We start from the raw sequence: 20519 nt of genomic DNA on the forward strand, positions 1-20519 counted from the left end.
CAAAGTCCGAATCATGCATTAATTCAAACATTTTTTTACAAGGAGCATCTACTTTGCTTGTTTTAATTTAGTTTTTTTAAAAGCATGCTTGAACCCAACCTACATATTGGTTAAGATATGTTGGAACCTAGTCATGGTAACTACCAATTGACATATTGGTTGAAGTATATTGGAATCTACATATTTAAATAATTTGGAACCCCCCCCCCCCCCCCCACCTACATATTTGTGGAAGTCTGTTGGAACCCAACAACCTTCATATTGGTTTCGGTACTGTATGTTGTAACCAACCAACCAACCAACCAACCAACCAACCTACATACAATTAAAATATGGTGGATCCCACTATTCTACATATTGATTGAAGTATGTTAGAACCTACATATTGATTGAAACCTTTTGGAACCTACTAACCTACATATTGGTTGGCTAGCTTGGCTGAGCTATAGATATGAGGTTTTCATAAGACTAGCTTCAACTGTCCTATTTCTTTGGGAGTAAGTACACCTTAAAGTGTAACTTAATTTTTATCAAAAAGAAATCTTATGCCGCGTACACACGATTGGACTATCCGGTGGACAAACCGCCGGACTTTGGACTTTGCAGTAGAGATCCGCTGGACTTTCCGAATGAGCGGTCCTGCCCACACACGGCCGGACTTTTGAAATGAACGGACTTGCCCACACACGGAGAAAAGTCTGTTGATTTTGAACGTGGATCCGGGTAGACAGGACTAGCGAAGGAAGTCAATGTCGCCGCCTCCATCGGCGAGATTGACACCTCACAAGCCCTGTCACCTGGTATGGACTTAAAGGGGAAACCCTACGCCGAAAAAACGGCGTGGGGGTCCCCCCCGAAGTCCACATCAGACCCTTATCCGAGCATGCAGCCCGGCCGGTCAGGAAAGGGGGTGGGGACAAGCAAGCGCTCCCCCTCCTGAGCCATACCAGGCCATGTGCCCTCAACATGGGGGCTGCTTTGGGGAAGGGGGGCCCTGTGCCCCCCCCACCCCAAAGCACCTTGTCCCCATGTTGATGAGGACAAGGGCCTCTTCCCGACAACCCTAGCTGTTGGTTGTCGGGGTCTGCGGGCGGGGGTCTTATCGGAATCCAGGAGCCCCCTTTAATAAGGGGGGCCCCCAGATACCGGCCCCCCACCCTATGTGAATGAGTATGGGGTACATTTTACCCCTACCCATTCACCTGGTAAAAAAAAGTGTAAAGAAAAAAAACACAACACAAGTTTTTTAAATAATTTATTGGACAACTCCGGTGGTCTTCCGTCTTGGGGGTCTTTTCGCTGGACTTCTCCGCTATCTTCTGCTCTTTTACTAGCAGAGGAGCCTGGCTTTCGTCGTCGTCTGGGGGTCTTCTTCCGACTTCGGGGTCTTGTCCCGGGGTCGTGTGTGGGCAAGTCCGTTCATTTCAAAAGTCTGGCGGACTAGCACCCAGACGGGCGGATTGTCCGCCGGACAATTTTGAGTCAAAACTTCTTTCTAAGTCCGCCGGACTTTTGGAAAGAAAAAGTCAGCCGGTGCCCACACACGGGCGGATTGTCCGGTGGACTCTGGTCCTCCGGACCAAGTCTGCCAGATAGTCCGGTTGTGTGTACGCGGCGTTAGTGTCACCTGTATACACTGCAGCTATATCACATATCCATCCTTTCTGTTTTCTAAAAAAAATAACATATTTGTTTTTTTCCATGTTCCTTTTTACATTGATTTGCATATAGGAAGGCCTACTCTTAATATAACCAGAGCAATGTCTATGTTGAAAAGCTGCCGTGTTTGTATCTCTTGGTGGTAAAGCTATAGAGACTACTTACGGAAAATAAAATTGCTAAAACAGAGGATGCCTGGAATTTGGCTTGTAGCTCAGTGTAGACTTATGAGAAAAGCGGTAAGCTAATCAAACAAGCACAATGAGATTTTCTGTGAGCATTCTGTACACCAGTAGTGTACAGAACACATAAGATTGCCATATTACAAAGTATGTTTGAATTTATATTGACAGGTTTGGATAACTGCAGTGCTTTCGTAATATAATAAATAGGTTGTATAATAACATTGACTTATAAATGGCATTATGTATGAAAATGTACCAAACAATTCTAGCTACCCATAGAAACCAGTTATAATCTGTTTTATTTTTAACTCTGGACTGCAGTAACTGCAGTTGTAGACTGATTTGTCACATTTTTCATTCACAGGCCCAGAATGCCTTGTGCAGCAATAATAATAAATATCATAAATAGGATTTTAACTAATCTAACCACAGTAAAATTTAACTGCCATAGACTTGAACATCAAGACCACGCCACAGTGTATATTGTAACCAATGCACTTCAAAAGAGTCTTGTTAGACAGCATTAATACTTTGCTAATGGTAATTGAATATAGCTGCTAATATTTACTACAGCTTTAGTAGTTCAAAGTTTTGCTAAATTTGTTTAAAAAGCTAAGCACTTATAGTTGAATAAAAAAAATAAAAAAAAACCTATAACAAGTACTATTTGTAGTGCTTTCATCACAAGCCAAAATGCCTCTGAATGTTAATATCTGTTTACCTTAAAGGAGATTTACTTAAAAAAAATAAAAAAAAAGAGGAAAAGCTATATAAGGTCAATATATTATAGCAGGCATCACTAAATGGCAGACTGTAGTCCAGACCTGGACCGAGTTTAAGTTTTTTTTTTATTTGGACAGCCAGCCAGTCCCCAGAAACCAATGATGCCCTGTTCATGCCCCCCCCCCCCCCCCCAGCATATCAGAAGTAAAGAAGTGGAACCTCCTCCATTCAGACCTTCAGCTTGCTCCACCTCCTCTGCTCCTGTCCTTTGCATGCCTGGTTCTAAAGGTTTGGGAGTACTCTGGTGGGGACACTTGATGTAAGGAGTCACTCTGCTGTGGACAGTGGTGTAATGGGGCACTCTGATGAGAACACCCTGGTAGGGACCGTAATGCTTAATTTTTGATGGACATTACATGACTGCATGCAGGCCCGGACTAAGACAAAAATAGGCCTGGGCATTTTCAAAGAGCAGCCCATTTTTATTTTTATTATTTTTTTATTTAAACCAAATGATCCTGTTTGTGTTGCAAAAAAAATGACTTGGAACCCTCAAACATGATATATTTTAAAACCAAGGCCCTAGAAAATAAATTGGTTTGGTTTTGCAATTTTTTTTTATGTCACACGTTATTTGAGCAGTTGTATTTCAAATTCAGATTTTCGGTAAAAAAAATATATATATACTTTTTATGAATTTTAGTGCAAAAAAAACACAATACATAACACAATATATAAATATATATATATATATATATATATATATATATATATATATATATATATATATATATTTATATTTATATTATAATATGAGAGAGAGAAAATATATATATAATATACACACACGCCGTGTAATTGGATGCCAAACCTGTCACGCTTTAAAACTGCCCATTCAACAGTGACAAACGATAGGTGACACTTTAAAAACCTTTACAGTTCACCACTTTAGATTTACAGAAAAGGTCTGCTTTTACAGCGATACCTCACATGTGTGGGACAATCACTGCGTGCGTGTAGAACTGACGCTTGCATTCGCCTTTGCACGCAAGAACGCCGGAGCTTTAATTTTTATATATATATATATATATATATTTTTTTTTTTTTACACTGTCACTAAAAAAAATGTTTTTTTCTTTTTTAGCACTAAACATCCCTTGTGATAACAGTAGGCCTGTGACAGGCACTCTCTTTATGGAGAGATCTGGGGCCTGTAAGACCCCAAATCCTTCCTCTGCCCTAAAATGATTCAATCACACCAACAGCGGTGTGATTGAATGCCTTTATTTAGAAAAATAAATAAAAAATGGCCCCATGAATTTCCGAGTAAAACCGGAAGTGATATTAGGTCACTGCTGTCAGATTACTATTTAGCGCAGACAAACAAATCCGATCCAGTCTTTGTTCGGGTTTGTGATCGATTGATTGGAACTCCTGGTGACACAGGAGGTCCCATTAAAAGTGGTTGCTAGAGATTACTGCACATCCTTACCGCTCACTGATTGGTTGCTAGAAGTTACTGCACATCATTACTGGTTGCTAGAGGTTGACGTCACAAGAGGCAAAGTCTCATGGTGAAGTCACTAGATGGTCACGCCTGTGTGGCTATATAAGAGCTGGCGGACATCGCAGATGACACAAAGGAGGGAGCCAGCATCGGAAGAGGACTGGGTCGGCGGCGGAGAAGACCGCATCGGAGAGAGAACACATCACTGGAGGAGAACACATCTGTGGCAGAAACCGGAGAAAGAAGATATGTTGAAGCTACGACAGGAGACATTCTTCACTTTTAATAAAGGGCTTGTCAAAAACAGCCTCTTGTTTTTACTCGCACTACACTGCTTTTTTTGTGGTGAATGAGTAGGGGTATGATGTACCCCTACTCATTTACATAGGGGGGTATCCAGATTCTGATAAGCCCCTGCCCGCAGACCCCAACAATCGCCGCCCAGGGTTGTTCGGGAAGAGGCCCTTGTCCCCATCAACATGCGGACAAGGTGCTTTTGAGTGGTGGGGGCCGCAGCCCCCCATGTTGAGTATGGTCCAGGAGGGGGAGGGGCGATTGATCGTCATGTTCAGATAAGTCTGGTATGGATTTTGGGGGGACCTCACTCCATTTTGTTTTTTTGGCATGGGGATCTCCTCCATACGAGATTGAAGGGCTGGTATGGTCTTTTTTTGGGGGGAGGGGGTGAAATGGAACTGCACGCAATTAAAAAAATAAATAAATTGCTGTGGGGCTCCCCTTCAAGATCCTTGGAGCACATGTCACAAGTCAGATCAGTTAAGATGATACCGACTTCTATTCAAATCAATGGGCTGAAAAAGTCAGACCATTTTAAAAATCGGATCGACACAAGACAGCTCTCATAGGAAACCGTTGATTTTGACATGTCATGTGACTTGTGCTCTGAAAGTTGGAGGACATGCTGGATCAGTATGAATCTGCCCTAAAGCTCTATTCTTTTAAGATGTTGCAACATTTTTTTGATGAAGCAAAAAAATTAGTAATTAGTGTTAGCTGTATATTATTATCACTGCAACTGAACCATATTACACATGCCCCCATCCTCTGCATACTGTATTGTAGATGGATAGAAGCAACATGCACACCTTCCCTATATTCACAATTGCCAAGTTTTCACCAGCCATGAATAAAATGGTGAACTGGAGTGGCAAAGGTAAATAAAGGCGCTGTAGGAGTCCCTTCTACACAATGAGGGTGTTGGTGCAGGAGTTTATTTTAATACAAGTTTTCTTTAACAAATTTGTATGATATTTGTTTAGTTTTTTTTCTGAATTTTAGAGGATCTAGCAAGCTCAAGCAAAATGCCGTTTTAATGTCTTTTCTTCTAGATCTAAACAGAACATTTCCTGATAATGTGAAGTTCCGTAAAGATGCAAGCCAGTGTTTACAGCCAATGCTACATAATGTTTTAGTGGCGTATGGCCACCATAACAGCAGTGTGGGCTATTGCCAGGTATGTCTCTATAATTTGACTTCCTACATGGATGGGAAAGGGTTAGAACCTCGTGGTGTGTGTGTGTGTGTGTGTGTGTGTGTGTGTGTTTTTTTTTTTTTTTTTTTTTCTTGTTGTTTTTTGTTTTAGTTGTATATGCATGCAGTAAACATACAGAAAGACAGGGTGTTACAGTACTGAACACACTAGAGGCATAAATTACACAGTATAAAGATCAATGATGTTCCTTCAATGTGATCAAATGGGCCACAGTCCAGAAATGTAGCGTTTAAGGTTTTACTAAACATATAACACGCAACGTGGACCAGCAATAAGATAAACCGTAGTTATACTTCCATGCTCTGTGAAATGATTTTTCACAGAGCAGTCCCTTACCTCTTCTTTGCTAGTGCTGTCTGATCCTCCCTCCTCCAGGCACCTCCCCAGCAAGCTGGATGCATAGGAGGAACCCATGGGTGCACTCCTGTGGTGGGCTGTGGCATCCATAGACGCACAGTGCCACTCCCCGCTCCCTCGTCACTATAATGTGATGGCAGCGAGAGCCTATGCCTCTGAGTGTCTCCTGTGAGACCAAAAAGTGACAGGAGTGGTGCTGTATCTGAGATGGGGCTGGAGCGGTGACGGTAGTCAGGTAAGTGTTTAGAAATAAGGTATGGTAGGACAAGTAGTGCTGCCCACGCCAATTCCTTTGTTTACAAACTTTTTTTATTGGATACAAAACCGACATGGCATAAGTAAAATGAAAGTCACAGAGAGTCAGGAATACAATTGGACTATATAATATACATATGTAGTAGAAATAAATTTCATTACATAAAAAAAGTGAAGGATTATAGGATTATAATCTTTGTTATAGCGATTTGTAGCCTACTACAAGCTATGGAGGGGTATGTTGTTCTCAGTTAAAAAACTCGTTGCTATGTTCAAACCAGGGATCCCATTTTCTCTCCCTCTCCCTCTCTCTTATATATATATATATATATCTCTTGTGTTCTCAACAGAATGACATTACTTTAATGGAAAACATTTTTTTACTAATTCTCGTTTTGAGATGTACTAATGGGTCGGTTGGTGTTTTTCAGTGCAATGCAATTAGCCAGTGGATTGTAACACATATATTGTGGGTAGAGAGACCTATAATGGGAGAGAAAAGGAGGCAGTTGTGTAAGGTTAAAATAATATTTTTAGCTGAGATTTTGGAGGCAAACTTCTCTTAATGTTTTCAGATATGAGTGATCTTATCGCAATTCCAAAAGATGTGTGAGAATGATCCAGTGGAGTGGCACTCTCTAAAGCATGATGGGGAGGAAGTAGGGAGGATGACGTGGAGTTTGATTGGGGTATAGTACCATCTTGTAAATAGCTTCAAAGCATGGATTTAGTGCATTTGTGCAAATTGTGTATACAGTTATCCCAATTAACCAAACCTCCTGTTCCCTTTTAATCATGTATGGTAGTTTGTTTGTGTCTGTATTGTTGATTAGATTAGAGTATACTTCAGAGATAAAGCCTCGTTTTCTAGGTGACTTAAGACAAACGTTTTCAAAAAAGGATGGGGGCTGTATATTAGTAGTTTGAAAATATGTATTGAAAAATTGTTTAATCTGGAGAAATGTGTTGTATTCAGTTTCCGGGATTTGGTGTTTTGAATTAAGGGAAGAGAAAGAAATGAAATTTGTGCCTTCTATAAAGTTGAAAAGGGATGTAAGCTTATTGTTGATCCACCAAGTAAGATCAGCAGGTTCCTGTATGATTCGGTGGAATTTTGGGTCGCCTATAAAGGATGCGTGTGGAGGGGTTTTGGATGTAAGATTTAATTTTTGGTTATACAATTTCCATACTTGGTACGACTGAGAGACAATTTGATTTAAAGAGTCTATATCATGGTTAGAAATGTTGTTTCCCCATAGTAAACCTGAGATGGAGAATGGCATGATGGAGTTCTTTTCAAATTCAACCCATGGAACTTTTGGATTGGGGATATGCCACTGTGCAATTTGGGTCCATCTAGCAGATAGGTAATATAACCAAAAATCTGGGAGGCCTAGTCCTCCCTGTCTTTGGGATCTATAGTCTTGAAAGGGGCGGGTGGGAGTCTGACCAAATTTAATTTATTGATATTAGATTGGAATTTCGTGATCAGTGCTTTGAACCCATGCCAATTCCTGACACCTCTCACTAAAAATATGTACTAGATAATTACTTGGAACTCCCCCCAAACATTTTATATATTTTTTTTTTTAAAACAAAGGTCCTGGAGAAAAAAATGTTTATTGCAATATTCTGTGTACAACGCCTAATCAAATGCAAATTTTCAGGAAAAAAAAAAAAGTCAATGAATTTCAATGCACACAATAATAATTTCTTATTTTATTTTTAAAATATAAAAGATTCTAAAGTAAATAAATACATAACATGCTTTAACATATCTCCATAGGCGATAACCGCTTCAGCCCCGGAAGGATTTACCCCCCTAATGACCAGGCCGTTTGTGAAATGGCAGTGCGTCAATTTACCTGACAATTGCGCAGTAATGCGACCTTGTACCCAAACAAAATTGATGTCCTTTTTTCCCACAAATAGAGCTTTCTTTTTGGTGATATTTGATCACCTCTGCATGTGTTTGTTTATATCGCCAAAAAAAAAAAAAAAGACCGACCAACCATATGGAGAAACATTTTTTTTTACTTTTTTGCTACAATAAATATCCAATAAAAAATGTTTTGGTTTAGGCCAATATGTATTCTCTAAGCGTATATTGATTGGTTTGCGCAAAAGTTATATCATCTACAAAATAGGAGATTTATGGCTTTTTTTTTTTTTCTTTTTTTTTCAACCAATGGGGGGCGATCAACGATTTTTAGTGGGACTGCGACATTGGAACGTACAAATCGGACACTTTTGACACTTATTTTTGGGACCAGTGACATTATTACAAAATGCAGTGTTGCAACGAGTGGACCAGCAATAAGATAATCGGGGGTAAAAATATCCACTGATCACTGTATAAATGACACTGGCAGGGAAGGGGTTAACACTAAGGGGCGATCAAGGGGTTAAGTGTCTCTTAGGGAGGTGTTTATAACTGTGGGGGGGAGTGGACTTATTTTTAATAATTTATTTTATTTACTATTGGACCTCTGGTAATGGCTAGTAAACAAAAAATCAAAGCAAGAAGTGGAAAAATTCTCGCTTTCAGTTTCATACACTATAGAGCTTTTTGGGCAACGGAAGTTCCCCTTTTATCTTTTTTAGCATGTTGACTGGCAGCGGCAGGAGGGGGGTGGACCCCCTTCTGCTACTTGTAAAAGTGGTTATGCGTCTGTATAGCTGCTTTGATCACTTTTTACTTTATTACTGGCGCTAAAAAAAAAAAAAAAAAAAATACCAGGATCATGCCTGCAGTCAGTCATAATCCTGGTAGAAAAAAAAATAGGATGTACGGGTACGTCCCATTTGTGGGAAGTAGTTAATTCAGAGAATGCACAAAGGTAATCAATTTTGGGCTCAGGTAAGTATCAGGGGGGCTGAGGGGGGAGCTAATCTTGGAAAGTTTTTTTTTTTTACCTAGAGAATGCATGAAAGTAAAAAAAAATAAAAAAAATTTGCCTTTGCAACCACTTTAAGAATTTACAGTCCATGATTTCCAGTTAACGATGCCTTGCATTTTTTAATACATGTAGCCATTATGACACAGAAATCAATAATAATCTGTCTATAAAGCAGAGAATGTGACTTTCACACACATTCACTACTAGAGAACCATAAGGCTCGGTTCACACAGGGGGCGATGCGAGGCGACACGACTTGCCTCGCCGCGACCTGCCGCGACCTCAGCGGCGACTTGCAAATGACTTCTGTATAGAAGTCAATGCAAGTCGCCCCGAGGTCGCCCAAAAGTAGTACAAAAGTAGTACAGGAACCTTTTTTCTGAGTCTCGAGTCGCTACTCTTAGAACGGTTCCATTGTACAGAACGGGGGCGACTTGTCGGGTCGCGGCACGGCAAGTCGTGTCGCCTCGTGTCGCTCCCTGTGTGAACCGGCCCTTAAGGTGCATGATTTTGGTTTGTTTTGTTTTTTTAAGGGATATGTTTATTAAATGTTTATAAATGTTACAGCAACTACAAACATTTTGCAAACTAATGCCGGCCATACACGGTTCGAATTTCAAAAGAATTTTCTTTCGAAAATCGTATCTAAGAATTTTCGTATGAATTTCGCACCATTAGTGGGCTGCAGCAACAGCCGATTTTCGTGCGGAAATAAATTTTGAGGAATCGGACATGTTGGAAATTTTTAGAAAAATTAACGATTTTCTAATCAATGATGGGAGAATCGTGCGAGAAACGTAATAAGAAAAGAAAATGTACGGAGAGAAAAGAAGATTCCCAGCCAAGAAAATTCTTTTCTGTAGCAACATGACGTGAAATTGAAGGCTTGGTCGGCCGAATTTCGAAAATCAATGGTGGCATCATTGGATCACAAAAAAAACGAATTTTCTGATTTTCAACAGGAAATTAGTTCGAAATTCGACCGTGTATGGCCTGCTTTAGTCTGCTCCAGTGGCATCGCTAGGGGATGGCTTTTGGGACTATAGCCCTGAATCTGGGGCCCATAGCCCCGAGTCTCTGCAGGGGTCTCCAAGGGGAGGGGAGGCTCTCTGGGGACCCTGATGTAAGTGGGGGGGCTCTCTGGGGATATATACACACACATACGTATATTACTGTATATACATGTGTATGCCCGTCCAAGCATATGACTTTATTTACCACGCTGCTGTGGGCTCTAGCCCAGATCTTTTGTAGACCTAGCAACACCCCTGGTCTGCTCACATAATTTGTAATAAAAATATCTTTGCCATTCTGAAGCTTCCCTCCAACCACTTTGCATATTATTTTATATATATATTGTGGTGGCTCTCTGGGGACCCTGATGCAAGGGGGAGGCTCTCTGGGGACCCTGGTGTAAGGGGGAGGCTCCCTGGGGATATACACACACACACACACACACACACACACACACACACACACACACACACACACACACACACACACACACACACACACACACACACATATTACATGTGTATGCCCGCCCAAGCATATGACTTCATTTACTACGCTGCTATGGACTCTAGCCCCAGATCTTTTGTAGACCTAGCAACGCCCCTGGTCTGCTCACATAATTTGTAATAAAAATATCTTTGCCATTTCTGAAGCTTCCCTCCAACCACTTTTGCATATTATTTTATATATTCTGTGATTCTGTACTTGCCAAATATGCTGTAGAAATCTCCCTCCACTTAGTCTGGCTGCAATCATTTTAACTGTGGGTAGCTGAAGCTGCTGTCTGTTTATTTCCTGGATTTACACAGACACACAGAAGCACACCTCCAGCTCTGCAGCTCTCATTGTCCCTCTGATGACTCATCCCACTTCCCTTTCTGGCAAACTCTCATGAGAGTGAGAGAGAGCTGTGCATGATATCATAAGCCTAGGCTTTTTACCAGACAAGAAAAAGATAGTGGGATGTATAAGGTATTTACTGGCAAAAAAATGAAAACAAAAATGTTTTGCTGTTCAAAGTTAAAACAACAAGGGCATAGGTTTTAAAAGATGGAAAGGTGAAAAAATTACCGAAGTTCCTCTTTAAGACAAAGCTTATCAAACTAAATAGTGCGCTGAGGCACAGCTCGGTTAAATATAGTCAAAAAGAGATATTTATCTATACCACGTAATCTCAGTGAAGAAGAAAAAACGAGAATGGTCGCATAGCTTTTTAAAATATTGTGGGAAGAAATGAAGGAAAAATGAACTGTGCACTATGTATATCGTATGGCCAATAACAATGTGTACTGTATGTACATAAATACAATAAGACCAAGGGTTATTCCGGAGCTTGCAAGTTATCCAAGGGGGATTTCTTTGGACAGCCTCTTGCTTCATAGGTTAATTCATAAATGGAGAGAGCATTATTGACCAAAGTGAGCAAAAATGAAAGGAAGAGGGGGGGGGGGGGGGGTTGAGGGCTTCCAGGTTATACGTATAGCTTTTGTGATGTATAAAAGCCTACTAACCGTATAAGTATTTTCCACCTTGCAGGAAGAGTATCCTCTTCAACACATTCCAATAAATAATGCGAGGGATTAAAAGCAGTTGCAGTCTGCGCATTGTGGGCGAATGGGCACCGCCCCCCCCCCCCCCCCCCATCCCTACTGCCGCCTCTCTATCCCTGTGCCCGGCCCCTTTCAGGATGCCGGATGCATGGACTCCTATGGCAGGGGCAGGAAGGGGTGTATTTTTATTTTTGAAGAATCTGATTAGAGCCAGAGACTAATAGGCTTCAAGAAAGGGTGGGCTTGGGGTGCAGAGAGTGCGCCCTGATCCCACCCAATTGTGTGACCATAGCGAATGAATATTCACTATTTTCACACCGCATTTCCTCCCCACCAATCTGGAGGCAGGTCAGTGAGGCCGGTTTCCTGATTGGCCAAAGTGCCAGGCATCCCTATTGGATGCTCGGCGCTTTGGCAGAAGTGGGACAGAGCGGAGGAAGCTGACTGACATGGAGACGCCGGAGAAGAGGACACCCAAGGTAAACGTGGGTCCTTCTGCATGGGGTGTCCCATGATCCATCCGTGAGGGGTGGGGTTTAGTGGGGTGTCCTGCGATCCATCCACGGGGGGTGTTTAGCGGGGTGTCTCCCGATCCAGCCACGGTGGGGGGGGGGGGTGGTAGCAGGGTGGGAACACTGGCAACGTTTGATGGGCACAGTGGCAGCATTTGATGGGCACAGTGGCTGTAATGATTTTTTTTTTCAATATTTTTTTTTTCAATATTTTTTTTTTCAATATTTTTTTTTGCACCCCCCCCCCCCTAAAAATTTTGAGCACCAGCCACCACTGATTAAAAGTATTAAGAATTTGGAGGGTTTTGTGCTAACAAAGCTAGTGATTTCAGACCAGTAAGCCAGAGTACATGGACAGTCCCAGATGTGATAAAATGAGCCCACATTCCCTGTACATTTAGTGCAGTTGGGAGATGAGAGCCTACCCATCCGAAAAAGATCATAAGAGATATAGTAAGAGCAATGGAGGAATTTTGTTTCCAGCACTCTATCTCGGGCAGAGAGAACCATAGGGGATTGTAAGGGTATGATTTCCTGCCACACCACCTCTGTGAGAATAGGCATCTCCCATCGCCACTCCAGTGGTAGTGTGTATCAGGTATTTGTAGTAACTGGAAGCATATAAATGATATATTGTTGTGTCCCCCAGGGTGTGTATCCAGAAAGTCTCATGTTGCAAGAGGATATGGTTATGGTTCTGCACCTATAGCAGGTCACTTGACATGTTGGATCACCATACCCCTGAACTCGTGAGTCTATTGTTTGTGCATAACAAGGTGCACTGCCACTGGTTTGTTTAGGTCAATTTGTTCCCCTTCTCTTCCTTTTGATAGGGCCACCCTAAAGTCACTCCTGTGGCTTTGGAAGCCTCTTTTGAATGGACCAGTTGTTTTGCCAACATGTATTAGTGCCCAAGGACATTTTAGTATATAAACACAGAATTCTGTTACAGTTCAGGTACTTATGTATATGGTATTTGTATCCCCTATGTGGATGTGAAAAATTCCCCACATGAGTCATTTGCACATGTTACAATTATGGCATTTATAACAACCGGTTTTCTGAGAGATTCTGGGTGGGGATTTTGCATACTTAAGTTTGAGGTGAGCCTGAACAAGAAAATCTCAGTCCTATTGTGTGTATGTGGAATTAAGGGCATGGTTTTGAGTTTGGGTGTCCAGGAAGCTGTCAGCCTAACTTTATATTCTAATTTTCTGTTAGTGTGTCTGGTCCATTCAGAATCACGGTTAAATGTATGAATAAACGGTGGTCAGGCAGTCAGTTCAGTGGATTTGGGGCGAGCAGATCTAGATTTGGTTAAAGAGGAAGTAAACCCTGATGAGTTTACTTCCTCTTTCATTCCCTGCAAAGGCAAAGCATAATGGACTACTATGCATCGCATAGTAGCCCATTATGTGTCACTTACCTGACACAGGAGCCAGCGAAGTCGCTGCTGTCCCCTGTGGTCCGCTGCATCCATCTTGTTGGTGAGGTCTCGCAGCTCCGCCACTGTCATTCGGCGAAGCCGCGATGACGTCACTCCCGCGCATGCGCACAGGAGCCGACATGCGCGGCAGCTCCGTCGCTGAGAATGCCGCGCTCAGTGCGCCTGCGCGCCACTGTCTACGGTGCATGCGCCGTAGACAGCGGTGCCCGTTTTCGGGCAACTATCTCCTAAACCATATAGGTTTAGGAGATATCTCTTGGACCTACAGGTAAGCCTTAATCTAGGCTTACCTGTAGGTCAAAGTGGTTTGTAAGGGTTTACAACCACTTTAAAGCACCATAGTAGGGTATCCCTGCTCCAAGGATTTATCATACAGTTTAATAAGTTGTCTGTCATCTGAACAGATTCGTGAGACCCTCATGAACTGTGAGATGGGTAGGCTGTTAAGGAGATATTTGGCATGTGCGTTTCAGTAGTGTAGTAATGTGTTCCTGTCGGTGGGTTTAGTGTGAAGAGATGTAACCAAGCTATCCTGAGAATTGGTAATACTGCATGGTGAGATGTCTGAATTAAACACAACCCCAGGGAAAATATTGTTCAAGAAATAAAAGAATTTAGGAATTCAGCATCATCGCCAGCCCAAATGCCAGTGTATTCTACTAGATCTGAAATTGCTTCTTGGCTTTCTGCAACTGTTTTTCATATTTGCAGGGCTGGCAACTGGTCTTCTGTTTACACATTCTCATCTGATGCCAGCTGTAGACATAAGGCCCTTCAGGTAGCTCTTTGAGCTGAAGGCGGCACACAGTTGTATTGGTTTTGAAGGCGGCACACAGTTGTATTGGTTTTTCTTGGGCTGTGCTGTAGAGCTGCACAATTCTGGATAAAATGAAAATCACAATTTTTTGGTTAGAATAAAGATCAGTATTCTCTCACGATTCTCAACGCAAAATCATCAATTTGGGCTAACTTTTTACAGGTTTTTTTTTTATTTTTATTTTTTATTTTTTTTTCATTCATTGAAGTATATTTTTTCCTTTAAAAAAAAAAAAAAAAAAAAAAAAAAAAAAGCCGCACAAATACAGTGTGACATAAAATATTGCAATGATTTCCATTTTATTCTATAGGGCAGGAGTAGGCAACCCCAGGCACTGGTGCCGCAAGCGGTACTTGAAGCCTGTTTTGCCAGCACTCGACTCCCTCCCCAGCAGTGCAGGGAAGTCTCAGTGAGACACTAATGCATTCCAATTTGAGTTCCCTATGCCACACCGGCACTGAGGGGGTGGCATTGTGCCCCCAACATTGCAAAAGGTGGGATGGGGCAGATGTGCAGAGGGTTACAGTGGTGGGGCAAATGAGCTGGGGGATATAGTAGTGAAACAGATTTGCGGGGGGGGGGGATAGTGATCTGGGGTATGAAGGGGCTGATCTGAGGCGTGAGTGCAGGATGTTAATTTCTCACTACTACTCAAGTAGTTTACAGCATTTACTTTTTTATTTAATTATTTTCGTGATTAAGAGTGTGAAGTTTTAAAAAATATTTTTTTTTCATTTTTTTTTAACAATTAATCATGCATCTCTACTGTGCTGCAGACCCTCAGTTTAACTTTGGGTGTTGCAAAGGTTTAAAGCTTCCTGTGTCCCCCTATGATCGAGTGAGACAAAAGGGTTTTCTTGGAGTCTGTTGGGGGCATAGGTGCCATCCCTCTCTGGCTATGGTAATGCTCTGAGTACTGCTTTGCCATTAAACTGAGGCATGCTGATAGGAGGAGAGGTTATCCTTGGCTGATGATTTTTTAGATTTTTTTTTTTTTTTTTGCTAAAGGTTTAAGACTTCCTATGCCCCTCAATAGAGTCCAACTAGAGGTGAGCACAAAAAATCTCAAAATAAATTTTTTGTATTCTGCGATTGAAACCACTTCATATAAGCCAATTTCAGTGTCTGTGTCTAACTACATAGAAGACGGTCTGTATTCTTTTCAGCCTTCCAGGGACTTGGATGCATGGCTAGAGTCTGCTGAAAGTCCCTCTTCATAAATATCCTGTTCTGTTCTGCCCAGGAGCTCAGCAACACTCTGTCGCTATGGCTGCAGTTGTAAAGTTGGCAAGCATGGCTTGCTGGAATTCTTTTTCTCTAGAAGGAACCAGACCGTGCAAAGTATCTCAATGAAGTTTCTGGAAAAAACTGCTTGAAATGTGAATCCTATTAAACCTGATTGCATTTCCTTATACACAATCAGTTCAACAGTGGATTATGTTGGTTCATTTAAAAGTTTTGTAACTGCATAATTTAAGCAGACTCTTATTTCTTTATGCTTGATTGGAAATATTCCACTTATTGTTAGATATTGTAAAAAGTCATTAATAACAGCTAGCACCAATAAGCCCTGGTGCTGGTTTTCTGTATTTTTAGAACTATAATGCTGTTTAATTAAAGAGGAACTGCAGTCTGCTCACATAATTTGTGATAAAAACATGATGCCATCCTGAAGCTTCCCTCCAACCACTTTGCATATTATTTTATATATACTGTGATTCTGTACTTGCCAAATATGCTGCAGAAATCTCCCTCTACTGAGTCTGGCTGCAACCATTTTAACTGTGGGCAGCTGAAGCTGCTGCCTGTTCACTTCCTGGATTTATACAAACACACATCTCCAGCTCTGCAGCTCTCATTGGTCCTCTTATGACTCCCTTCCTGGCAAACTCCCATAAGAGTGAGAGAGAGCTGGGCATGATGTCATAAGCCTAGGCTTTTTAACAGACAACCCAGAAGTGAGCTGTATAAGGTACAGGGGCGGACTGACCATTGGGCCACTCGTCTCTGAAATGTCCCTTACCGACATGCTTTTGGCCTAAAAATCCTGAGATTATAGCTTCCCCACCTCTCCAGTACCTTCTCAGCCAATAGAAACATGTCTGTGTATACTGTGTGATTGTATACTGTATGTGTGTGTTTGTGTCTACTGTGTGGTCCCATAATCTGATTGCCTGGGGGCCCCATAATCCTCTATTGCCCAGGGGCCCCATGAGTTGTCAGTCCGCCCCTGATAAGGTATTTACTGGAAGAAAAAAAATGTTTTACTATCCAAAGTTAAAACAACAAGGGCAGAGGATTTAATAAATAGAAAGATGGACCCTTTAGTAACTTTACCATATGCATTTCTAACACGCAACAACATAAAAGCAACAGATTTGTAAGAACTGTCTTACCTTTTTTAGAAATAAAAAAAAAGCAATACCCAAGCTCAGGTCAAGTGATTTTTTTTTTCAAGACTGAGTTATGGTATTACACTAGGTAATGCCAGCCCAGTCGTTTACATGGGCTGCTGTGCCTCCAGAAAAGGTTCCTGTGCTTTTCTGAAAACGTAACCCACACAAAAACCGCAAGTGCAGTGTGGTTCCCAGTACAGGAAAACCACGCTGCGTTTTCCAATGTGTCCTGATGCCATTAGGAGCATCTCCTGAGTGACAGTGCAATTTTCTTTGAGGGTGGTTGTGGCTGTGGGAACAGGTGCCGACCCGCAGTGGCAATCGGTGAATTCAGACAGGAATCAGCACGCAGGGGTGCAAACACCCCTGCAATCCGATTCCAATGCGGGGAAGAAAAACGGTTTCTGTACCTTTTTTGTGCGAATTCAGTGTGAGTTCAGCCAAATTCGCATAGACATTGCATGTGATCAGCACCGCAATGTTTGTGTTTTTGGGAGCAATTTGCCAGCAGAAAAAGTTGACAGCTCCTAAATGCTGTTAACCGCTGCTAAACACTGGTTGCCAGACTTTTTTTTTTTTTTTCCCTCTTAGCCAGCGGCCCATCGGTGTCCTTCACCACTTCAGCCATGGTTGATTTTACCCCCTTCCTGACCAGAGCACTATTTATAATTTGCCACTGTGTCGCTTTAACTGACAGTTGCGTGTTCGTTGCTGTACCCAAACGAAATTTGCATCTTTTTTATTTTTTTCCCACCACAAATGGAGCTTTCTTTTGGTGGTATTTTATTACTTCTGCGTTTTTTTTTTATTTTTTGCGCTATAAACAAAAAAACCTACATTTAAAAAAATAAATAAAAAAAAAACAATATTTACTTTTTGCTATAATAAAGATCCCCCAAAAATGTTTTACAAAATACATTTCTTCATCAGTTTAGGCCAACATATATTCTTCTACATATTTTTGGTTAAAAAAAAATCCCAATAAGCATATATTGATTGGTTTGCACAAAAATTCTAAAAATTATAGTGTCTACAAACTATGGGAAAGATTTTTTTTTTTTTTTTTTTTTTTTTTACTAGTAATGGCGGTGATCTGTGATGGACAGATTGGAGACTTAACTGTGTTCCCTAGTGTGTGTTCTAACTGTAGGGGGAGGGGACTGACTATAGGAGGTGACAGATCATGGTTCCTAGCTATTAGACACTCACACTCTGCATCTCCTCTCAGAATAGGGATTTGTGTGTTTACAAACACACACAAGCACGCATGCCCCTGTTTTGCCTCTCTTGCCCATGATCGCATGTGGCCGGCTGTCATCGCGACTGCCGGTCATGAGCATGGGCACCCCTGCAGTGCAGTGGGCCCATGCCTGCTATTCCGCTTAAAGCAGTCGTTGTACAGCTACGACGGTTCACGGGATCGTACCGATCTGCCGCAGTATGACGGTGGCTGGTCAGCAAGTAGTTAAAGGGTTTGTCAAAAGCTGTGTTTGTGTGTGTTTTTATTTACTTTGACACTTTTTTGGTGAATGATTAGTGGTACAATGTACATTCACATGGTGGGTGGGTTCTGTGGGCCCCCTTGTTATAGAGTGCTTCCAGGTTCCAATAAGTCTACACTTGCACCCCCAAAATCACTGGGTCAGGGTTGTGGAGTAAGAGGCTCTTGTCTTCCTCAATAACCCCATGTTGAGGGCATGTCGTCTGGTATGGTTCAGGAGGGGGGAGGGGCTCAATTACCCCCTCCCTCCCCTTTCCTGGCCTGCCGCTGCTTTCTCAGATAAGGGTCTAGCATGGATTTTGCCTTTTTTTTTTCTTCCAATTTTTACATTTGAGCGTGGGGACTCAAAAGGGCATGGTATGGATTGGGGGGGGGGGGGGTGCTTTTTTTCATTTCTCAGTTTGTGTTTCCAGCACTTGTTTTTTTTTTTTTACTTTCAGCTGTCAGCAGGGATCCCTGCTGAGTCACCCTTTAAGGACACGGCGGTCGGCTTGCCAGCCCCCTCCTAAACAACCAGCTATTCACTGGCTGTTAAGGACACAGGCGGTCGCACCCCTCTTTAACAAAAATGCTATCACTCCTAAACACTGCAAAAATGCTGGCAAAAACCGCTAAATGTTAGCGTTGTTTTATCAAGTGCTTTTTTTTTTTTTTTGTGGTTTTGTTTTGTTTTTTGAGCATCTAGTGTGCATGGAGCATAAATGTGAGATTTACAATTTACTTAGCATAAAAAAAATATCAGCTGTTGGGGCCACTTAAACTTTTTAATTCTAAAAGCAAAAAACAAAACAAAATAAAAAAACACATCTACATACATATGCTTTAGCCACAGAAAACGTGAAATGTTTTAATGTTGTGCAAGGCTTTTTACATGGATATTTAGGAATTCTTTGGGTGATTACTTTATATTACCATAGCTATGTAGGGAACATTATTAATGAAGATCATGCTGTTTATCTACTACAGTCTTGCAAGACTAGCTTTGGCACAAGTTTGGAATGTAACAGGGCTTTTTAGCTGGTCTAGGCATTCTTACTTGGGAAATGCCAATGTTTCCATCAGTTACAGCCCTACCTCTCTAACCTGTGAATCTTTCCAAGCCTTTGGCCAGAACTAACAGGAAATCCTAAAATCAAAACGCATGGAAGAAATATGTTTTATTAAAGTTTTGTTTTTTTGTAAAATACCTATAATTTTGTGATGGGTAACTTAAATTTTTTTTTATGTAATTACATATGTACTTATATTCTGCATTAATGCGTGTTCTGTGATAACAAATCAACATATCAATATTTCAGAAACATTGATATCTTATAGCTCAACTCTAGGCAGATATAAAAGATGCAAATCGAATGCAGCTCTGTATTCATTATTACATCATGAAATATATTTTTGTAATGCAAGCAGTGTGAGATCCCAAATTTGACCTGGCTTCGACTTCTTGCAGTCCCTGTACATCAGGACTGGAGTGGGAGAGAAAGCAGTAACATAAGTCAGTTCATGTGCTGAAAATAAGCATGCTGATAAGAGAAAGGAGAGAGACAAAAAGTTGAGCACATTGCCGTTTGGCTTCTCCTTTCACTGTCCTGTCTTAGGCTGGGGTAGGTCCAGGATGACCTGGGCTCAGAGAAAGTAGGTTGAAGGTTGCTGACAATCAGACTGAGGACATCTAGTGGCAATAAAGTACTGTGGAGAAAATACCTGGAATAAAGCCAAATATTGCAGCAAAAATTGTCTGTTGTTTTATTATTGTGCTTTTCATTGTCGTATAGTTCTGCTGTAAGAGAAACTCATGGCATTCATCTACAAAACATTACTCTTACAAAATATTAGTACTATCTATCTATCTATCTATCTATCTATCTATCTATCTATCTATCTATCTATCTATCTATCTATCTATATATATATATATATATATATATATATATATATATATAATCTCACAGCAGACTTTTTTCATGATTTTGTAAGGGCTTTAAGTAGTTGTAAAGGGTAATTACAGTGTCTGGGCCAATGATTCCCACTGCTGTCTCTTGCCTTTGAGGAGAGAGAGAGAGACCAGCACTGCTGCGGATGGCACGCCGCTGAGACTTGGGCAAATATGAAGGGAGGTGGGGGTGGCAAACAACTAGTAGGACTTTTTTTTTTTTTTTTTTTCTTAAGCCTCGGTTCACACCTAT

At 41.3% G+C, this 20519-nt stretch overlaps 1 protein-coding gene across 2 annotated transcripts in view; it reads left to right on the forward strand.

Moving 5' to 3' along the window:
- The window catches only part of GRTP1 (growth hormone regulated TBC protein 1), a 104703-nt gene that overhangs the window by 36895 nt on the left and 47289 nt on the right, over window positions 1–20519 (forward strand). For both annotated transcript variants that reach the window (XM_077482846.1, XM_077482848.1), the window contains one exon: window positions 5424–5548. In XM_077482846.1, the coding sequence (XP_077338972.1) occupies window positions 5424–5548 (125 nt within the window). The remainder of the gene's footprint in view (window positions 1–5423; window positions 5549–20519) is intronic.

The sequence above is a fragment of the Lithobates pipiens genome, unplaced genomic scaffold (genome assembly GCF_037356315.1).
Source record: "Lithobates pipiens isolate NorthernLeopardFrog02 unplaced genomic scaffold, aLitPip1_a1.2 Scaffold_16, whole genome shotgun sequence".
Classification (NCBI taxonomy): Eukaryota; Metazoa; Chordata; class Amphibia; order Anura; family Ranidae; genus Lithobates; species Lithobates pipiens.